Source organism: Argiope bruennichi, chromosome 4 (genome assembly GCF_947563725.1).
Source record: "Argiope bruennichi chromosome 4, qqArgBrue1.1, whole genome shotgun sequence".
In the NCBI taxonomy this organism is placed as follows: domain Eukaryota; kingdom Metazoa; phylum Arthropoda; class Arachnida; order Araneae; family Araneidae; genus Argiope; species Argiope bruennichi.
This window is the reverse complement of record NC_079154.1, coordinates 114,714,704-114,736,191: the sequence shown is the minus strand read 5'-3', so window position 1 is coordinate 114,736,191 and position 21,488 is coordinate 114,714,704. Positions and strand designations below refer to the sequence as shown.

General features: G+C 32.4%; 1 protein-coding gene across 1 annotated transcript; it reads left to right on the top strand.

The window, feature by feature from the left end:
* Positions 1–2,372: 2,372 nt before the first annotated feature.
* Positions 2,373–18,997, top strand: LOC129967092 (sulfotransferase 1E1-like). The gene is made up of 5 exons (XM_056081759.1): positions 2,373–2,547; positions 3,135–3,530; positions 7,133–7,384; positions 10,949–11,174; positions 18,795–18,997. Exons 2-5 carry the CDS (start codon positions 3,156–3,158, stop codon positions 18,989–18,991), a joined length of 1,050 nt encoding a protein of 349 aa, XP_055937734.1. The 5' UTR covers positions 2,373–2,547; positions 3,135–3,155; the 3' UTR covers positions 18,992–18,997.
* Positions 18,998–21,488: the final 2,491 nt, after the last annotated feature.

Below are 21,488 nucleotides of genomic sequence, written 5' to 3'. Positions count from 1 at the left end.
GCATCCTGAAAAAGTGACAGTTTGATGGGGTTTACAACTACCTTTATCATTGGACCGTATTTCTTTGAAGAGATAACTTCAAATGGAATCCAAATCTGTTCCATCACAGGGCAATGGTACCATGATATGCTGAGGGATTTTGTAATCCCAACTCTTCTACAACGTGGATGCCTTCAAGACATCATTTTCATGCAGGATGGTGCATCACCTCATATTGATCGTGTGTAAAGCGATTGTTAATACAATTCTTAATACAGCATTAATACAGCAGCGCCCATTCTTAATACAGCATTTCGCAGAAGCACGAGTTATCAGCCGTCATTTCCCAATAGCATGGCCTTTTCGTTCACCGGACATCACCCCTTGCGACTTTTTGTTGTGGGGTTATTTGAAGGACAATATCTACCGTCAAAGTCCATCATCTCTAGCAGATCTGATGGACAACATTCGGCGCCATATTCTTAGTATTCCGGCAGACTCGCTCCGGTCATCTATAGAAAATATGGTTCTCCGAGTAGAGCTTATTGTTGAAAATAAACGAGGACATATTGAGCAAATTTAATTTTACTTTATTTAACAATTATAAACCATACTAAAAGGGTTTTATGTGTATTACAACTCCACCTAATAGTAGATTTTTGTACTTATTTTTTTTATTTAATAAATCTAAAGCGCATCATCTCAATAATCTGCAGTTCAGATTTTATCTCATTTGGATCAATAGAACGTATTTTTGAGCCCTCTGAAGTGGGTAACTTATTTCTTACTAACCCTGTATATCGAATGGGTGTTCATCGTCAAGAACACGCTTGATACCTTCCTCTATAGTACTATGCTTGCTCTAGTTTTTGAGAAGATTCAGAGGATATATGAAAAGAAAGGGGATAGAGTCTTAGCTTTAAAATAGAAAGGCCACGCGTTCGGAACAACTTTGTATCATATGTTTTTGAAGCAATCTTCTGCAGGGTGATAGCGTATTAAAATTGTACATGGCATGATGGTAGTATATGCGAAGGATTTCGAAAAATTCCATTTAGATGTTTTAGCTACCTTTCGTCACATGACTATGACAACACTTAAATAAGGTCCATTAAATCAAGAGCTATTAAATAAGAGTTACATCTTGGCTCGCAGAGGCTCATTTAAGAAAAATGTTTTTAAACTTACCATTATTTTTTTTATTAAAAACCAATTAAAATGATAACGTTTTTCTTCCATAACTTTCGAACATTGCATCGCACAAAAATCATTTTTATAGTATTACATGGTTTCTAATAACAAAATATTAATTTTTCAGTGATGCCTGTTTTATTTATCTGCAATTATTTTCCTCTAATTTGAATCAATCCTTCAAAATATTTTTAAATATATTTTAGAATAAAACCTTTCATTGTTTTAGTTACTGTGTTTATCTCAAGGGCATCGCGATGATATTAAATACATTATTTATATAATTAATAAACATCAATAAGATATGAAATAATTAAGAACAAAATTTCAAAAATGGCCAATGCCACACGAATCAAGCTGTCTTTATCGTTTATATCATGTGAGAACGTGATGTTTTGGTTTGAGGTTTTTGAAGTCGCAAAATGCACCGGCAGAAAATCGGCGATTTATTGCTTTTGAGGTCACTTTTAGGGTCAATACAAAGAAGTTTGTCACATTGGGCGACTTCTTCTCAACAAAAAGTTACAACTTGGCATGAATGTCTACCATGTACTTGATTCTCCTGTCTAACCAATAAAGGGCAGAGCGGTAAGAACTTAGTCTCCAAAGAAGCACAGAGAAGAAAATGGTAACGAATATATATATATATATATATATATATATATATATATATATATATATATATATATATATATATATATATATATATATATATATATATATATATATATATATATATATATTGTACTATGTTACTTAAAAAAAATGTTCTCATATGATAACTTGAAAATTTTACGATAATAGATTTCAATTTTTTTTAAAGCCGTTCTCTTTCAATTTGAAATTTATTCTTTATCGTATCGATTGATTCACTAATAAAAATCGATTTATCCAAGCAGAAATCGATTTCAAAGTAACTTTTCAGAAATAGTTAGTGATTTTTTTTTATATTTAATAATCATAAATAAATTTCTCTAACATTTTTGCTAAAAAATATTGCAGAATTGAAAGTTCTTCCTTGGCGAGGCATTTTTTTGCAACATATCTCATAGTAAAATCTTCAAAACTTCATTTAAATGAACAGTAATTTTAATATGAGATTAATGTTAGTCATGCTTTGTATCGGAACTTTTTTTTTAACTTCCTGTATCGCTGCTTCCTGTTCTTGGAAGATAATTAACTAGTAATAACTAGTGAATGTCGCAAAACTTCCTGGTGGAGTAACCGTGCAGTTTTATAGTGTAAAAACTTACCATTGTCTGCTCTGTGATAGCATTTAATGCAAGACTAAAGTACTAAATCTAATCGTGACTCTTATTTTTCTACATGCGAATGAGAACAACAGATTTACTTCGATAAAGGAAGAGTTTAGAGAAAGTAAGAAAATTTTACGTGTTTAGTACTAAATTTTCTTTTCTTTGTAAGTTTTGATTGTATTTTTTAAATGTTTTGATTGGTTGAAAAGTTTATAAAAAAGTGACAGCATTCACTGTTAGCATTTTCTTGGATTTTTTCTTATACTCTTTCATAATGCTGCTAAAAAATTTAGAAGTAAACAAAAATAAACTAAATTAAATTACTTATCCCATTTACAAAGTTTTCTTTTTTCCTCTTGGTTTCTGTAAATAACTTTGATTTTTTATCCAAAACTGTTATCATCTTAGAATTCAAAATGTTGAGTATTCAATGCTATAGGAATAATCACTGTTTCTGCTGATTTCTTTCCTTTTATTTTTGATTCTATGACTGTTAAGAGTCCCAGATTGTTGTTAACAGATCAAGTTACCATTAATAAATTTAAAATACATACATAATTTTAGCTTAAGATTTTGAAGATGTCTCTGTATATCTAACCCAAATCTAGCCTCTTAAATTTCTCCTTAACTTTCCATATTATAAAACCATTTATAGTTTAAAATTTTATACATCATTGTAAGTAAGAAAATACCATTAACTCTTTTCAGCGTTCCATTTTCTACTTTAAAATGTCATCCGAAAAATGCCAGTCGAAGATGCCATGGTACCAAGAGGTAGATGGCTGGCGGATTCCGGGTCTTTTCTCTCCTGAAGCGTTCAGGTCTGCTTTATCATACAAGCCCCGGCCAGATGATCTGTTTATCATCACTTTCCCGAAATGTGGAACTACTTGGGTGCAGAACATAGTGGCCTGTATCTTTAGGGATGGCAGACCATTCGAATCAGCTCTGCAATTCTTCACGGAGACTCCCTTTCTGGAAATGACTGGAGCAAAAGCTGGGGAAAATCTAAAAAGACCTGCAGCAATTAAGATGCATCTTCCATTTTATAAGACACCTTGGTCCCCCAAGGCCAAGTACATTTATATAGCAAGAAATCCAAAGGTAAGGTATAGAATTGCGATAGGGGGCAAAGGTCAAAGAATAAAACAAAGTTAAAATTTTATAGAAAATATGTGATTGGAAATCTAAGGTTTGTTACGTTAAAACCCAAACTACTTAAATGCATTATTTCTTACCTGATTATTGATAGTAGATGACTCATGCTTTATTTAACCTGCTGTCTCGATTTCCTTCTATTGAAGCATTAAAAAGTCTCATTTACTAGATATTCATTGATTCTCTCAAAGACTTTGACCACATACTACATAAATGAGTAATTTACTGAATATCTTCCAGAAGATTCTCTATTGATTCCATAGCTGTTATAGCATATAGGTTGCATTTGATAGCTGTCTATTTGAATTCCTATAAATAGTTCTCAATTAGCTCTCATAATAATGAAGGTGACTTTTAGTTATCCATGTTATTTCTACATTCCTACAGTTTAATTATTCCTACATTCATTCCTGCATTTTGAAAATTGTTATTTTTGTCATGTTCAGAAATTCGTTTAAGTTTTGAATGTCTTTCCTGATGGTGGATACTCACCTGTATATTGTCACTTGAGTTATGCTAATATTCTGAATTATAGAGTTTATAATTATCCTTTCACTATCAACCTTTTTTTAAGTGCGATATTCATTATAGTTTTATTGAAGTTATAAATTTGTCTCAGAAGACAGGGGAAAAATCTGCATGAAGAAAATTGTATAAAATCTAAGTTTTTGTTCTTATTAGAGCCTTCCAAAATAATCAATGAATATTTTTTTTTTAATTTCAACCTTAATTCTGAATATTAATTTGCTAGAAAATATATTTCATATTTTGATATATTTCAAGTTTTAGGTTTCACCTTTTATCCATTTCTAATTGATTTTTATAATTTCTTTATTAATTAAGATTTTTTAAATATATTTTTAAAGAGAAAACATTTACGAAAACTTAATCTATTTATCGTTTGCTTTTTTTAATATTTTTTGGATAATTCTTATATGTATTTTTTTAACTGCATATTTTTTATCTCTTTTTATATCAAATTTATTCTTTAAAAAGAGAAAAAAATTTAACATAGTGCTTTCAAAGAATATGTATTTGGTGAGTTTCTACTGTTCTTTTGAACAGTAGAAACTAATTCGACTTTCTAAGAAGTCGAATTCTTAGAAACTCAGCAGAAGTCATCATTAGAATAAATCTGTAATGGCGACACAGTCAGATTTTATTTTTAGACGAAAAAAACATTTAGCATAAGATTCATAAAATTAAATTAAAAAAAATGCTTATGAATATAAAGTCTCACATAGCTTTGATAGAACTTTAAATGTAAATTCTATAACGATGGAATTTTTTTTCTACTAACTGATTAAATTTAATTTTGATAATTCATTTCAAATCTGGATATTTAAATTGCATTTAAACCTTTATTAGCACAATTTATTCCATTTTATACTAAAATGTATAGTAAATATTACATTGAAGGAAAATTGTTGGAACTTTTTCACCGTCTCATATAGAAACCGTATCATTAAAAAGACCAACACTATTTTTAATTCAATGTATTAGGGAAGTTATTATCAAAAAATAGTGTGTTTTAAGAAAGTGAATTGTACTTAGGGATTAATATTTTAATCGGAAGTTTAATTAAGGATAAAAAAAGTAATTTTTATAAAAAGGTAGATTGAAAATGAATAATTTGACATAAAAAAGAGTATCTAATTATATAAACAATCAGTAGGATAAAGATTTTTATTTTTGTGTCACTTTATCAACATTTCAATTCAAGAAGAAAATCTATAATGTAATAAATTTCTACTCTATAAATAAAATGAAAATCTTGGCATTTTGAATGAAACACAAATGGGTCTTCATATAGAGTATTTGTGAAATATAGAAACGCGAAGAGGATAATATTCTACTAAGGTAATAAAGAATTTATAAAATAATAAATAAAATTACCTTAATTTTTTTTTTCGAAATTTAATAGCAGCGACTTGGTGGTATGCATGATTTTAAATAAAATCAACGAGCTAAGATGAATAACTATACTTATTCTCATAAAGATATGCTCAAGTGCTAGGATGTATGTTAAAAGGTCGTTCCAAAAACTTCGAGATGGTGATGGTTGACTATGATAATGTTATCCTGATGATAAATTTACAATTAATAGGACAACTGTTCAATTGAAAGAGTAAAGTTGCCGAAAAAACAACTTACTTTCTGAAAAAACTTTAGCAGCATGCCTTTTAACAGTGCTCAACGGCATGTGCCATAATCCAATATTGATTTGTTTATTCTCAGGACTTTACCATAATCCTTAGTTTAAGTCCTTGTTATTTTCATTTTATTCCAAAAAGAAAGAAAATACTTCACGGCAATCGTTACTGAAATGTTACAATTAATTTTAAATCTATAGTCTTATATGATCCGAACCATCAACAGAATTGGCATTGTTTCGAGTATTCTCTGTCTGCCACTTTGCTAATAACAAGATAACATATCGTTAAAGACTCGATTGAAGGACCAAAACGTTTACGGTAAATACTCTCTTATTAAATTAAGATTATTAAGTTGCTATCATGAAACTTTAATAGAAAAAAGAAGAAGAAATTATAGATTTTATACACTTTAGTTGAAAGAAAATTAAGTAAGCCAGTAAGAAACACATTCATACCATATTTAGATTACTTTCCAATCTTGTTATTTACAGTCAGGAGAAAATGCTAAATGTTATCAACCTGATAAAACCAGTTGTTATGCGTTATTAGCATTTAAGAAACAAAAACTATTTTTGCAAAATTCCTGAAAAATTGGTTCATTTCAAAAATTGATCTGAACTGAATCTCTATGGTTGTCGAATTAAACATATAGCATAATTTGGAAATAAAATAACTGAAAAAGTAAATCTTTCGAATGATGATTTCCTACCGAAGAATTGATAAATTAAGTCTTTTCAAGAATTAATGCGGCATAATTTTTTTTACTTACATATTTCAAATTAGTATATTGATATTGTATTTATTACATTTGAAAATAATTAGATTCCCATTAAACAGATTGAAAGCAATGGCTTGAAAAGTTTTACTTGCTTATGTTTTTCCAAAACTGATGATAATACGATGACAGAATAATTTTTTTGAAGAAAATTTTAATCCACGAAATACTAGAAAACTGACTATCAGATCAACGTCTCGTTTTCCAGATTTGATTAAAATACATACACATGTATTTTTTAATTATGGCTTTTGCGGTCCTGGTTGCAATATCTTTCATTTTAGAATGAAATCATGAATTTGAGACCTCATTTTATTTAAGGCAATCCACTTTCGAGCTCTGATACAGATTAAATCTTAAGTCCATAATCAAAAAACTTTAATGATGGTGTAGTATACAAGTTTGAGGGGAAAAAAGATATTTGCAAATGTATGATTGCCTGTTTGTCTTTCATAAGTTGGAAATAACAAGATCTGTCCGAAAATGTTATTATTAATTATAATATTATCGTATATATTTAAACAGAAAGACTAATAAAATTAAACTAAGTAAAATCCATATTTTTTCTTAATATGAAAATCGTAAATGATGTGTTATCATTTCTCGTGGCCTTATAGGACTGCTGCGTTTCCTTCTACCATTTCACAGAGAGCATGCCAGCTTATCGCTTCGAAGAGGGAAAATTCGACGATTTTTTTGAGCTCTTCATCAACGGAGAAACGGATTTCGGTGAATACTTCGACACTACTTTGTCTTGGTGGGAACACAGAAACGACCCGAATGTTCTCTTCGTCACCTACGAACAACTGAAGAAAGACACGAAAACGTACATTTTGAAAATTGCCGAATTTCTTGGATCACAGTATAAAGTAAATAATTATTTTTTTTTCTAAATTGATATTTCTAAATACAGTTGCCCAAAGCAATTGAGTCAAGAATATTTTGAATCTAAATTATCCCATTATATCAATATTGAGATTTAAGAAAAATGGCTACTCTAGGAATGTATATAAATATTGTAGCTTTTACCATGAGCCTGTTATATGTATTTTATAAGTTTAATGACTAAAGTTTGAATCCATACAAGTAATCAGACACATTATTTTTAGAATATCAAAATATGATTCGCATGGCATTTTTCATGCGTAATGAAATTACTTTTGAGAAAGTTTTCTCATTATGAATAAGGAAGTAATTTTATACTTTTTCTTGGTGTAATTTTACGTTTAAAATAATCTTATCGCATATTCTAGATTTTTTAAAATTATTATTTTATAATTTAAATAATAGATGACCTGCAAATTTGCTGTAATTCATTAGAATGCTCACATAGCTGCTAATATATTTAAAAGTATCAGTAATTACACACTTATCTTTTACTTTGGATCTGATAGGGTACTAACTATCATATAGGGACATATTTAGTGTTAAGGTCATTACACTTAAAGATTAGATTAAGAATTCCGATTTATATAATGATAAATGATGGATTTTATTTGATCCTTGGTTCAAAAGTGAGTTTCACAAAAAAAGGCGAGAACAGAAATTATTTATGCTTGCAGAAAGTATTAAGTCATGGAAGTTCGTTCATTTTTGCGAAATGTGATTATAGAAGCAACCAGAAAAATTTGATTCACCTAATTAAAGTAAGTAAATAATATTCAAATTAAAATAAATCGATCAAAGTTTTTAAATGTATAAAAAAAGCAATAGTAACTTATCGATAGTTTAAAAAATTTTTAAAAACTTTATAATAAATTTAATTAATAATAGGTGAAAAATTATTTTTTAAGCAGATTTTTTTTACATGCCCTCATTTCTGAATATGTCTTAGCTAGTACTTTATTCTTTGTGTAAAAATTTAAATATTCGAAAGGTGAATAAAGTAACATTTTGTTCAAGAAGCTTCCCTCATCATTTTATAAACAACCTGAATGAACCATAATGTATGCAGGCAGATTCTTTGTGAATTATTCTTAAAATAGCAAAATGTTTTTCATTCCTTCCTAATGTATTTTATAGAGCTTAAATTATCTGGGATTGTTCTCGAAAACATTTTTAAGGTACAGTTATAAAAAAATGATTTTAGTTAAAAAAAATTAGCAAATTTATTTCGTGTTTGTTTATTTTCTCAACAATGCAATTGACTTTTTAAGAAATACCCTTAGAAGTAGATAAAATAGCAACAAAAAATTAATGGGCAATTTTTTCGGAAAAATGAACCAGTTTTCCACATTGGACTACCAATTTCCTTAAGCATAATAAAACGAATTATTTTTAAATTTTCAATTGTCCATCGGCATACAATTAGGGATGACGAATATTTTAAGAGCGGTTATTACGTAACCAATATCAAAAAGTCACAAATACAAGTGATCAATACTTTTCAAAGAGGGGTGTGATTCAATTCCTTGATACGATCGTACTGATGATACTTCAATTACAGGTTTTGGATCACGATAGAAAGTAACAATCGATTCGATATCACTGAAATTTGCCGGAGCGGTGACTTCACTGGAAAGTAACAATCGATACGATCTGTCCAATGGAAGCTCTCGAAAGAAATCTGTGATTGGATTGCAAAGTGAACGGACCGGTTATTGGAATTATCGTATCGTATCATTGAATTGCATATCACTGAAATTTATCGGAGCGGTAATTTCACCGGAAAGTGCGAAGTCACCGCTCCACTTTACGGGAGTGACCGATATTCGTATTTGATGATGCACTATTCCATACAGATCATTTTTAATTGCTCGTGACATGATTGACTTTGATTACATGTATTCTGTTTACTGCTGGCAGCATCTATGGTAGAATATAAGACTAAAGTAAACATTTTAAAGAAATGACATATATTTTTAACTCACCTTTTCCAGAAAATGGTTCACTTTAATAAATAAATTAAATAAATAGTTTTGAGAAAAAAATAAAATTTAAGAAGTAAGCTGAAACAGATAAATGAATTCAATCACACGTTACTTAAATTAGTAAATTAAGTATTAATTACAATGAATAAATTTTATATTTAATATTAAGTAATTATTTTTAATTAATAATATGATTGAAATAACAGATATTTGGAACGCATATTTAAAAATAACAATAGCAATATTATTTGATATTCAAAAAATCGTGGATTATGCATCTCTACATACAATGTGTGAACCTACGTACGACATTCACTGTACTCATTTCTGTCTCTTCACTTGCATATTCATAAATGAAGCGGAATCATGCTACTTCAATCTTTGTTCCTTCATAAACAACATTTTATGTTCATAAAGTATTTTTCCTTTGGTTCTGCTTTCTTTTGTTCTGCTACCAATTTATGAATATCGTTAATTATTATGACTATTTTCTTGAATTTTCTTTAGTTCCAAAGTAATGGCGACTTTGACAAATCTGATAATTCCGGGTCAATCAGAATAACGTTTAGACATCAACAAAAAATCTTTTAACCTTATCTTTAATCTATTTTATTAAAATTCTTGTAGCAAATTGTACCTAAAACTGTTTCCTCTCAGAAGATAAAATAATATATTTTGTTACTTTAAAAAAGTGTATAGACTATCAATCTTTTGTTAAATATTTATTGATGATAATATGCATATTTGTCTTCTAACTGCATCTGCGCAGTGTTTACATTAAAAATTGCTTTTATAAACCACATTTATATAACTGCAATGACAAATTTATGACTCGAATATTTAATATAATTATTAATGATGCATGTCTGATCAAGGCAATGCTTTCGAACTGAGTGACTCTCCTCTGTGTTTCTTTCTTTCATTTCCATTAAATAATGCCTATTTTTATTTTCACTGTCTTAGATATATAAATTGTTGATTTTATTTCTTCTATAAAATATACCTTTTTTAAATATTTTATTTTTTGGTAAAAAATATTCTTTACCTTTCTTAAATAATACATTAAGGCATTGTTATAGTATAAAACTTAAAATATTGCGCCTAATTTTTCAATAAAATATTTTTACAAATGAGTCATTTCACAGGCTGCAATTTCTAGTTGTTTTCGATTCTTAAATATTTATACTTTCTGTCCGCATTTAAATTCGATTCACATGAATAATGCAATCAAAATACAAAAAGAAAAAATTAAGGTAAGACTTAAGATTAGTATCCAGTTTTTTTCTCAAGAATGACAAACTGCTGCCTACTTTCCAAAAACACGCCAGGTATGCTAGAAGATACGATTATAAATGGTTTTAAGCTTGCAAGAAAAAGTTATTATGATTATGTTTGGAGAAAAATCATTCCAATCTTAATCTTAATCAACTTTACACATCTTAATCTTAAATGAATGAAATTTAATAAAGTTTTTCATTTACACCCCTAATCCAAATATTGGACCAAATTCTTTGATTTGTGTCTGATCTCTTTTTAAAAAATGTTTTATTTCTAAATCTCTAGGAGAAACTCGAGAAAGACAAGGAATTGCTCCAGAACGTCATCTACCACAGCAGCTTCGATTTCATGAAAGAGCACTTGAACAAACATTTCACAGATCTAATGGCGATGCCCAGGGTGATGATTGAATTGAATCCTGATATTCCATCGGAAATGAGGGCAATGCTGCTGTCGGGGAACTTCCTAATGAAAAAGAAGGAAGCAAAAAGTGTCAGTTTTATACGGAAAGGTAAGGAATCACACTCTGCAGATTTCGATATAAAAAGTGATCTAATTTTCATAGAAAATATAAGACAATACAGAAACAAAATTTAAAAAATGATTGAGTATACTATAAAATTCGTTTCTCATGTAAGAATCTATGAATTTAACAGCCATTAAGGTACAAACACGAAAGACAGACAAAAATGAAAACAAAAAAGTTCTCTTGTAATATGATTATAACGTGTTTTGCAGATTGATTATAATGTTTACCACATATTTTTAAATAATAGTTTAATTTATCTTTGATTAGGAGTAAAAAAGCTCGGAAGCTACATTAGAGGAATGGCGTATAGTTCTAAGCACTTGTATCTCGTAACAAACACAAATATTTATTTGAGATATGAGATCCTCAATTGAGTAGGTTTAGAAACACATAAATTATACCAAGTAATCTACTGATTTTGTGTGTGTGTGTGTTATTAAGGTCGCTGTTTCCGCCATATAACTGAAGCGCTTGACACAACATCTGCAGCAGAAATTCAAATTTCTATTGGCATCTGTGTGATATTTCGAAGGGTAACAAATCGATTACTTGGAGTATAGCTGCAGACTTTGTAATGTCCATGTCATTGTCAAATCACTATCAGCTTGTCTTTGGTGTGGTGAATTGAGGTGTATTATATTCTCAGATAAGAGTCATTTCTGTCTTGGTACCAGTGATACCCATATATTTGTTAGAAAAGGGTCTGGTGAGCATTTGGAATCAAGACGTATGTGGTGTGGCCCCACCATGCCTGCATCTTTAGTTTTGGTCTGCAGCACAATTTCCTATCACAGCATGATCACTCTCACCATTATTTCACGCATCTTGATAACGAAGCTAAATATCAGATTAATAAACGGATTTTTTTTTTCTGATCGCTTTACTAGAGGTTGATCTTCAGCTTGATAACATTCGTTACCATACAACTGCTGTCCCTCAAGATGCCATACTTAGCACTAATATGTTGCCTTAACACCAAATCCTTCTCCCATAGAGTAGGTATTAACCATGATTTGCTATCAAATCCAATATAATCCGCAGCCAGCACCCGCTATTGCTGATTTGATTGACCAAGTGCAGTGAGCATGGAGCTCTATCTCCTTAACACCTATACGACACAATGCATGAATGTTTGCTTTCTTGCATTCAAAATCGTGGCAATTACAGCGATTAGAAAAGGGTCTGTTCAGATTTGGAATCTAGACGTGTGTGGTGTGGCCCCACCATGCCTGCATCTTTAGTTTTGGTCTGCAGCACAATTTCCTATGACAGCATGATCCCTCTCACCATTATTTCACGCATCTTGATAACGAAACTAAATATCAGATTAATAAACGGATTTTTTTTTTTCTGATCGCTTTACTAGAGGTTGATCTTCAGCTTGATAACATTCGTTACCATACAACTGCTGTCCCTCAAGATGCCATACTTAGCACTAATATGTTGCCTTAACACCAAATCTTTCTCCCATAGAGTAGGTATTAACCATGATTTGCTATCAAATCCAATATAATCCGCAGCCAGCACCCGCTATTGCTGATTTGATTGACCAAGTGCAGTGAGCATGGAGCTCTATCTCCTTAACACCTATACGACACAATGCATGAATGTTTGCTTTCTTGCATTCAAAATCGTGGCAATTACAGCGATTAGAAAAGGGTCTGTTCAGATTTGGAATCTAGACGTGTGTGGTGTGGCCCCACCATGCCTGCATCTTTAGTTTTGGTCTGCAGCACAATTTCCTATGACAGCATGATCCCTCTCACCATTATTTCACGCATCTTGATAACGAAACTAAATATCAGATTAATAAACGGATTTTTTTTTTCTGATCGCTTTACTAGAGGTTGATCTTCAGCTTGATAACATTCGTTACCATACAACTGCTGTCCCTCAAGATGCCATACTTAGCACTAATATGTTGCCTTAACACCAAATCTTTCTCCCATAGAGTCGGTATTAACCATGATTTGCTATCAAATCCAATATAATCCGCAGCCAGCACCCGCTATTGCTGATTTGATTGACCAAGTGCAGTGAGCATGGAGCTCTATCTCCTTAACACCTATACGACACAATGCATGAATGTTTGCTTTCTTGCATTCAAAATCGTGGCAATTACAGCGATTAGAAAAGGGTCTGTTCAGATTTGGAATCTAGACGTGTGTGGTGTGGCCCCACCATGCCTGCATCTTTAGTTTTGGTCTGCAGCACAATTTCCTATGACAGCATGATCCCTCTCACCATTATTTCACGCATCTTGATAACGAAACTAAATATCAGATTAATAAACGGATTTTTTTTTTCTGATCGCTTTACTAGAGGTTGATCTTCAGCTTGATAACATTCGTTACCATACAACTGCTGTCCCTCAAGATGCCATACTTAGCACTAATATGTTGCCTTAACACCAAATCTTTCTCCCATAGAGTCGGTATTAACCATGATTTGCTATCAAATCCAATATAATCCGCAGCCAGCACCCGCTATTGCTGATTTGATTGACCAAGTGCAGTGAGCATGGAGCTCTATCTCCTTAACACCTATACGACACAATGCATGAATGTTTGCTTTCTTGCATTCAAAATCGTGGCAATTACAGCGATTAGAAAAGGGCCTGTTCAGATTTGGAATCTAGACGTGTGTGGTGTGGCCCCACCATGCCTGCATCTTTAGTTTTGGTCTGCAGCACAATTTCCTATGACAGCATGATCCCTCTCACCATTATTTCACGCATCTTGATAACGAAACTAAATATCAGATTAATAAACGGATTTTTTTTTTCTGATCGCTTTACTAGAGGTTGATCTTCAGCTTGATAACATTCGTTACCATACAACTGCTGTCCCTCAAGATGCCATACTTAGCACTAATATGTTGCCTTAACACCAAATCTTTCTCCCATAGAGTCGGTATTAACCATGATTTGCTATCAAATCCAATATAATCCGCAGCCAGCACCCGCTATTGCTGATTTGATTGACCAAGTGCAGTGAGCATGGAGCTCTATCTCCTTAACACCTATACGACACAATGCATGAATGTTTGCTTTCTTGCATTCAAAATCGTGGCAATTACAGCGATTAGAAAAGGGTCTGTTCAGATTTGGAATCTAGACGTGTGTGGTGTGGCCCCACCATGCCTGCATCTTTAGTTTTGGTCTGCAGCACAATTTCCTATGACAGCATGATCCCTCTCACCATTATTTCATGCATCTTGATAACGAAACTAAATATCAGATTAATAAACGGATTTTTTTTTTTCTGATCGCTTTACTAGAGGTTGATCTTCAGCTTGATAACATTCGTTACCATACAACTGCTGTCCCTCAAGATGCCATACTTAGCACTAATATGTTGCCTTAACACCAAATCTTTCTCCCATAGAGTCGGTATTAACCATGATTTGCTATCAAATCCAATATAATCCGCAGCCAGCACCCGCTATTGCTGATTTGATTGACCAAGTGCAGTGAGCATGGAGCTCTATCTCCTTAACACCTATACGACACAATGCATGAATGTTTGCTTTCTTGCATTCAAAATCGTGGCAATTACAGCGATTAGAAAAGGGTCTGTTCAGATTTGGAATCTAGACGTGTGTGGTGTGGCCCCACCATGCCTGCATCTTTAGTTTTGGTCTGCAGCACAATTTCCTATGACAGCATGATCCCTCTCACCATTATTTCACGCATCTTGATAACGAAACTAAATATCAGATTAATAAACGGATTTTTTTTTTCTGATCGCTTTACTAGAGGTTGATCTTCAGCTTGATAACATTCGTTACCATACAACTGCTGTCCCTCAAGATGCCATACTTAGCACTAATATGTTGCCTTAACACCAAATCTTTCTCCCATAGAGTCGGTATTAACCATGATTTGCTATCAAATCCAATATAATCCGCAGCCAGCACCCGCTATTGCTGATTTGATTGACCAAGTGCAGTGAGCATGGAGCTCTATCTCCTTAACACCTATACGACACAATGCATGAATGTTTGCTTTCTTGCATTCAAAATCGTGGCAATTACAGCGATTAGAAAAGGGTCTGTTCAGATTTGGAATCTAGACGTGTGTGGTGTGGCCCCACCATGCCTGCATCTTTAGTTTTGGTCTGCAGCACAATTTCCTATGACAGCATGATCCCTCTCACCATTATTTCACGCATCTTGATAACGAAACTAAATATCAGATTAATAAACGGATTTTTTTTTTCTGATCGCTTTACTAGAGGTTGATCTTCAGCTTGATAACATTCGTTACCATACAACTGCTGTCCCTCAAGATGCCATACTTAGCACTAATATGTTGCCTTAACACCAAATCTTTCTCCCATAGAGTCGGTATTAACCATGATTTGCTATCAAATCCAATATAATCCGCAGCCAGCACCCGCTATTGCTGATTTGATTGACCAAGTGCAGTGAGCATGGAGCTCTATCTCCTTAACACCTATACGACACAATGCATGAATGTTTGCTTTCTTGCATTCAAAATCGTGGCAATTACAGCGATTAGAAAAGGGTCTGTTCAGATTTGGAATCTAGACGTGTGTGGTGTGGCCCCACCATGCCTGCATCTTTAGTTTTGGTCTGCAGCACAATTTCCTATGACAGCATGATCCCTCTCACCATTATTTCACGCATCTTGATAACGAAACTAAATATCAGATTAATAAACGGATTTTTTTTTTCTGATCGCTTTACTAGAGGTTGATCTTCAGCTTGATAACATTCGTTACCATACAACTGCTGTCCCTCAAGATGCCATACTTAGCACTAATATGTTGCCTTAACACCAAATCTTTCTCCCATAGAGTCGGTATTAACCATGATTTGCTATCAAATCCAATATAATCCGCAGCCAGCACCCGCTATTGCTGATTTGATTGACCAAGTGCAGTGAGCATGGAGCTCTATCTCCTTAACACCTATACGACACAATGCATGAATGTTTGCTTTCTTGCATTCAAAATCGTGGCAATTACAGCGATTAGAAAAGGGTCTGTTCAGATTTGGAATCTAGACGTGTGTGGTGTGGCCCCACCATGCCTGCATCTTTAGTTTTGGTCTGCAGCACAATTTCCTATGACAGCATGATCCCTCTCACCATTATTTCATGCATCTTGATAACGAAACTAAATATCAGATTAATAAACGGATTTTTTTTTTCTGATCGCTTTACTAGAGGTTGATCTTCAGCTTGATAACATTCGTTACCATACAACTGCTGTCCCTCAAGATGCCATACTTAGCACTAATATGTTGCCTTAACACCAAATCTTTCTCCCATAGAGTCGGTATTAACCATGATTTGCTATCAAATCCAATATAATCCGCAGCCAGCACCCGCTATTGCTGATTTGATTGACCAAGTGCAGTGAGCATGGAGCTCTATCTCCTTAACACCTATACGACACAATGCATGAATGTTTGCTTTCTTGCATTCAAAATCGTGGCAATTACAGCGATTAGAAAAGGGTCTGTTCAGATTTGGAATCTAGACGTGTGTGGTGTGGCCCCACCATGCCTGCATCTTTAGTTTTGGTCTGCAGCACAATTTCCTATGACAGCATGATCCCTCTCACCATTATTTCACGCATCTTGATAACGAAACTAAATATCAGATTAATAAACGGATTTTTTTTTTCTGATCGCTTTACTAGAGGTTGATCTTCAGCTTGATAACATTCGTTACCATACAACTGCTGTCCCTCAAGATGCCATACTTAGCACTAATATGTTGCCTTAACACCAAATCTTTCTCCCATAGAGTCGGTATTAACCATGATTTGCTATCAAATCCAATATAATCCGCAGCCAGCACCCGCTATTGCTGATTTGATTGACCAAGTGCAGTGAGCATGGAGCTCTATCTCCTTAACACCTATACGACACAATGCATGAATGTTTGCTTTCTTGCATTCAAAATCGTGGCAATTACAGCGATTAGAAAAGGGTCTGTTCAGATTTGGAATCTAGACGTGTGTGGTGTGGCCCCACCATGCCTGCATCTTTAGTTTTGGTCTGCAGCACAATTTCCTATGACAGCATGATCCCTCTCACCATTATTTCACGCATCTTGATAACGAAACTAAATATCAGATTAATAAACGGATTTTTTTTTTTCTGATCGCTTTACTAGAGGTTGATCTTCAGCTTGATAACATTCGTTACCATACAACTGCTGTCCCTCAAGATGCCATACTTAGCACTAATATGTTGCCTTAACACCAAATCTTTCTCCCATAGAGTCGGTATTAACCATGATTTGCTATCAAATCCAATATAATCCGCAGCCAGCACCCGCTATTGCTGATTTGATTGACCAAGTGCAGTGAGCATGGAGCTCTATCTCCTTAACACCTATACGACACAATGCATGAATGTTTGCTTTCTTGCATTCAAAATCGTGGCAATTACAGCGATTAGAAAAGGGTCTGTTCAGATTTGGAATCTAGACGTGTGTGGTGTGGCCCCACCATGCCTGCATCTTTAGTTTTGGTCTGCAGCACAATTTCCTATGACAGCATGATCCCTCTCACCATTATTTCACGCATCTTGATAACGAAACTAAATATCAGATTAATAAACGGATTTTTTTTTTCTGATCGCTTTACTAGAGGTTGATCTTCAGCTTGATAACATTCGTTACCATACAACTGCTGTCCCTCAAGATGCCATACTTAGCACTAATATGTTGCCTTAACACCAAATCTTTCTCCCATAGAGTAGGTATTAACCATGATTTGCTATCAAATCCAATATAATCCGCAGCCAGCACCCGCTATTGCTGATTTGATTGAAGTGCAGCGAGCATGGAGTTCCATCCCTAAAAAATGGCATTTAACACCTATACAACACAATGCATGAATGCTTGCTTTCTTGCATTCAAAATCGTGGCAATTGCAGCGGTTAGAAAAGGGTCTGGTGAGCATTTGGAATCAAGACGTATGAGGTGTGGCCCCATCATGCCTGCATCATTAGTTATGGTCAAATGTGGAATGGTATCACCATTCCACATTTGAGACAGTTCTTTTTATGGTCATTTTAACCTGCAAACTTGAAATATCATCAAATCCATATGTTATTTTACTAATTACTTTGCGCAAATCTCATTCCTTTAAATTAATCCCTTCCTGTTGTTAGGATTCATTTTCGAGCAGTGTAATGAGTAATATGACACTGTGGTTTAGGTAACAATAACGATGCGGCTTTCTGTAACTGGTAAGCCATTTTCGAAAGCTGTGCGAGTTAAATGTCTATCAAAATTTTCAGTTTAAATATATTTCACTTAGAGAACCATTAGGACGAAACCAATCACGGACAAAAATTTTAATTAAAATTTTTGTCACCATTTTTCTTGGTAAACGAATATCCTCCGAAGTTGTCAAACTCTAACTAAGCGATAGCTATATCTACGATATCAGAAATTTGTGTGAGCAAACCACTCAATACAGAAAAGAGAAATATTATTCACACGCGTTCAGATTCATCCCCTTTCATTTATTTCTAAAACTAAAGAAGAGCTTCATTTTTCTATGAGTCATTTTCATGCTAAAACATTTTCCTCGCAGGTATTATCGCACTTCCTCGCAGGTATTATCGGAGACTGGAGAAATCATCTTTCACCCTCTCAAAATGCCAGATTAGAAAAGAAGTTCAGGGAGAGGTTTTCTGGAACTGGTCTGATAGACTTGTGGAAGGATGACATGTATCAATGTCTTCTTTTTGGATTTGAATCACAGTTTATAAAAAATAATAAACTCTGTAATTTGCATTGCAAATTATTTTAAATGGCATGATTTATTATGTCATTCTTAGAAAACAGAAGAAAATTTTGAAGATGAATACAAATATTTAATTTCTAAAGAAAATTTTGAACACAAAAATTTAACTTCTAAAGAAAATTTTGAAGATGAACACAAAAATTTAACTTCTGAAGAAAATTTTTCAGGTGTGATCATAAATTTACTTATAAAGCAGCCGATATGACTAAAAGGAAACGGGCTATCTTTTTTTAAGTGAAAGCATTATTATTTGAGAATAATAGAGGAATTCTGAGAGGAAGAAACGAAATATTACGTTAAACTCAATGCGTACAGATGATGTTGCGTCTAGAAACATAAAAATTTAACTTCTGAAGAAAATTTTACATATGTGATCATAAATTTACTTATAAAGCAGCTGATATGACTAAAAGGAAACGGGCTATCTTTTTTTAAGTGAAAGCATTATTATTTGAGAATAATAGGGGAATTCTAAGTGGAAGAAACGAAATATTACGTTAAACTCAATGCGTACAGATGATGTTGCGTCTAGAAACATAAAAATTTAACTTCTGAAGAAAATTTTACATATGTGATCATAAATTTACTTATAAAGCAGCTGATATGACTAAAAGGAAACGGGCTATCTTTTTTTAAGTGAAAGCATTATTATTTGAGAATAATAGGGGAATTCTAAGAGGAAGAAACGAAATATTACGTTGAACTCAATGCGTCCAGATGACGTTACGTCTAAAAACTATTTAGCTTGCAGAGAGTACCGCATATGCTGTGCAATTTTATAATGCTCACTTTTTCTCATATAAAACCATATGTAAGTAATACACAGATGCGGAATTCATCTCCATTTTCCACAAAGATTGTCATATTATTTACAAATAATGTTGAATCTTCACCAGAACATAAATTGAACTACATCGACTGGGAATCGTATCTCATTAGCACTATTACGAAAATGCAGCGTGCATTCAAAAATGAAATGTACAAGCTCGGAATCCTTCACAGAGTACTTCTTCCTACTGATGTGCACCCCTCAAAATATGAAAAATGTAAACTTGATAGCATTAGAAGACTAAATCATTCGGATACTTCAGGACAAGATAACTTGTCAAGGTCCTAGAACTGTGTACACGAAGATATACGTTTTTATTTAATCTCATTGAATTATCATCAACTTTCAACGTTCTATTTTTACATTCGCTTAAACATCTTGCATTGGAAATCATATCTTTAATTATGATGAAAAAGAATTCATTCAAAAATGATTGGGACTCTTCTCTTCTCTTCTGTTTTTTGTTTCCAAAATATAATTTGTTTCAAGTTTAACTTCGTCGTATAGAAAACAGAACCGAGTATGTAATGTAGAAGAATATATCTCTCTTGTGTGAAATTAAACCCAAAATTTGATACAAATTTACAATAATAGTTTTAAGAACATATACTAAATTATATCCACCTGATTGTTCTTAGTTTTTAACTATCGATCTCACATCCACACAAATTCAATTCTAAAAATAAGTGATCGGATACAAATAATGTAATGTTTGGAAATTCGTTAAAATTTCCAAATCGATTTTCTTTCTGAATTCATAACGCTTTCACTTTGTTATGTTGTAAATGAAACAATGAAAACAATTGAAGAACTAAATGTATGCATTCACAGCAATACATAAATTATTAATTAAAAAAAATTTGAGTATCTAATTTTATAAATGCTTATATTATTGTCCTTTCTTCCAATTTCTGGTTACATGAACATGTAAATATAATTTATAATTTCAATTTAAACTAAATATTTTGAAATTTTTTTTATTTAATTATAAAATTCTCACATAAAGCTACAGAATATTCTAATGAGCAGGCTTTAAAGGTTCTGAGTTACAATATTGGCCAATCTGATCCTCAATAATATTATCGCATTTGGAATTCTTACTGTAAAAACCAAGTCCAAATTCAGGAGCAAATACAAATTAAATTTATACGTTATTGTTTTACAAAAATTGCCATTTTTATTTTCATGACATATCTTCAGCTTATCTACGTAATAACTTTGAAATTCATAGTTTAAAATCCAGATATGTTTTGTTTTATTACATAGCTACCAATAATATGTGGTGACTTATAATTAATTACAATGATTTCCTAAATTGTTGTTCCAACCAGAATATTTAGAATCAACAGTTTATTTGAAATGTGCTTGTCAAATTTAACTATGCTTATAAATTTTCATAACGTAAATTTGTTGAATATATTATAAACTTTATTGACGAACTTGATATTTTTAATATGTGCTTAGATATTTTCAAAATTAAAGTTGATAACATTTAAACCCCTACTACGTTTTTTAAGTTTTTCGAAATTGAATGCATTTATTTTTTAAATTCCCATTGTGTGTTAATGTATTTAAGACTGATTTTAACTGGCATTTTTAAGGATTTTAAGTTTGATTGTATTCATCTTTTAAGTTTCTGTCTTTTCAATGTTTTTAAGTATCAATATATCCGTT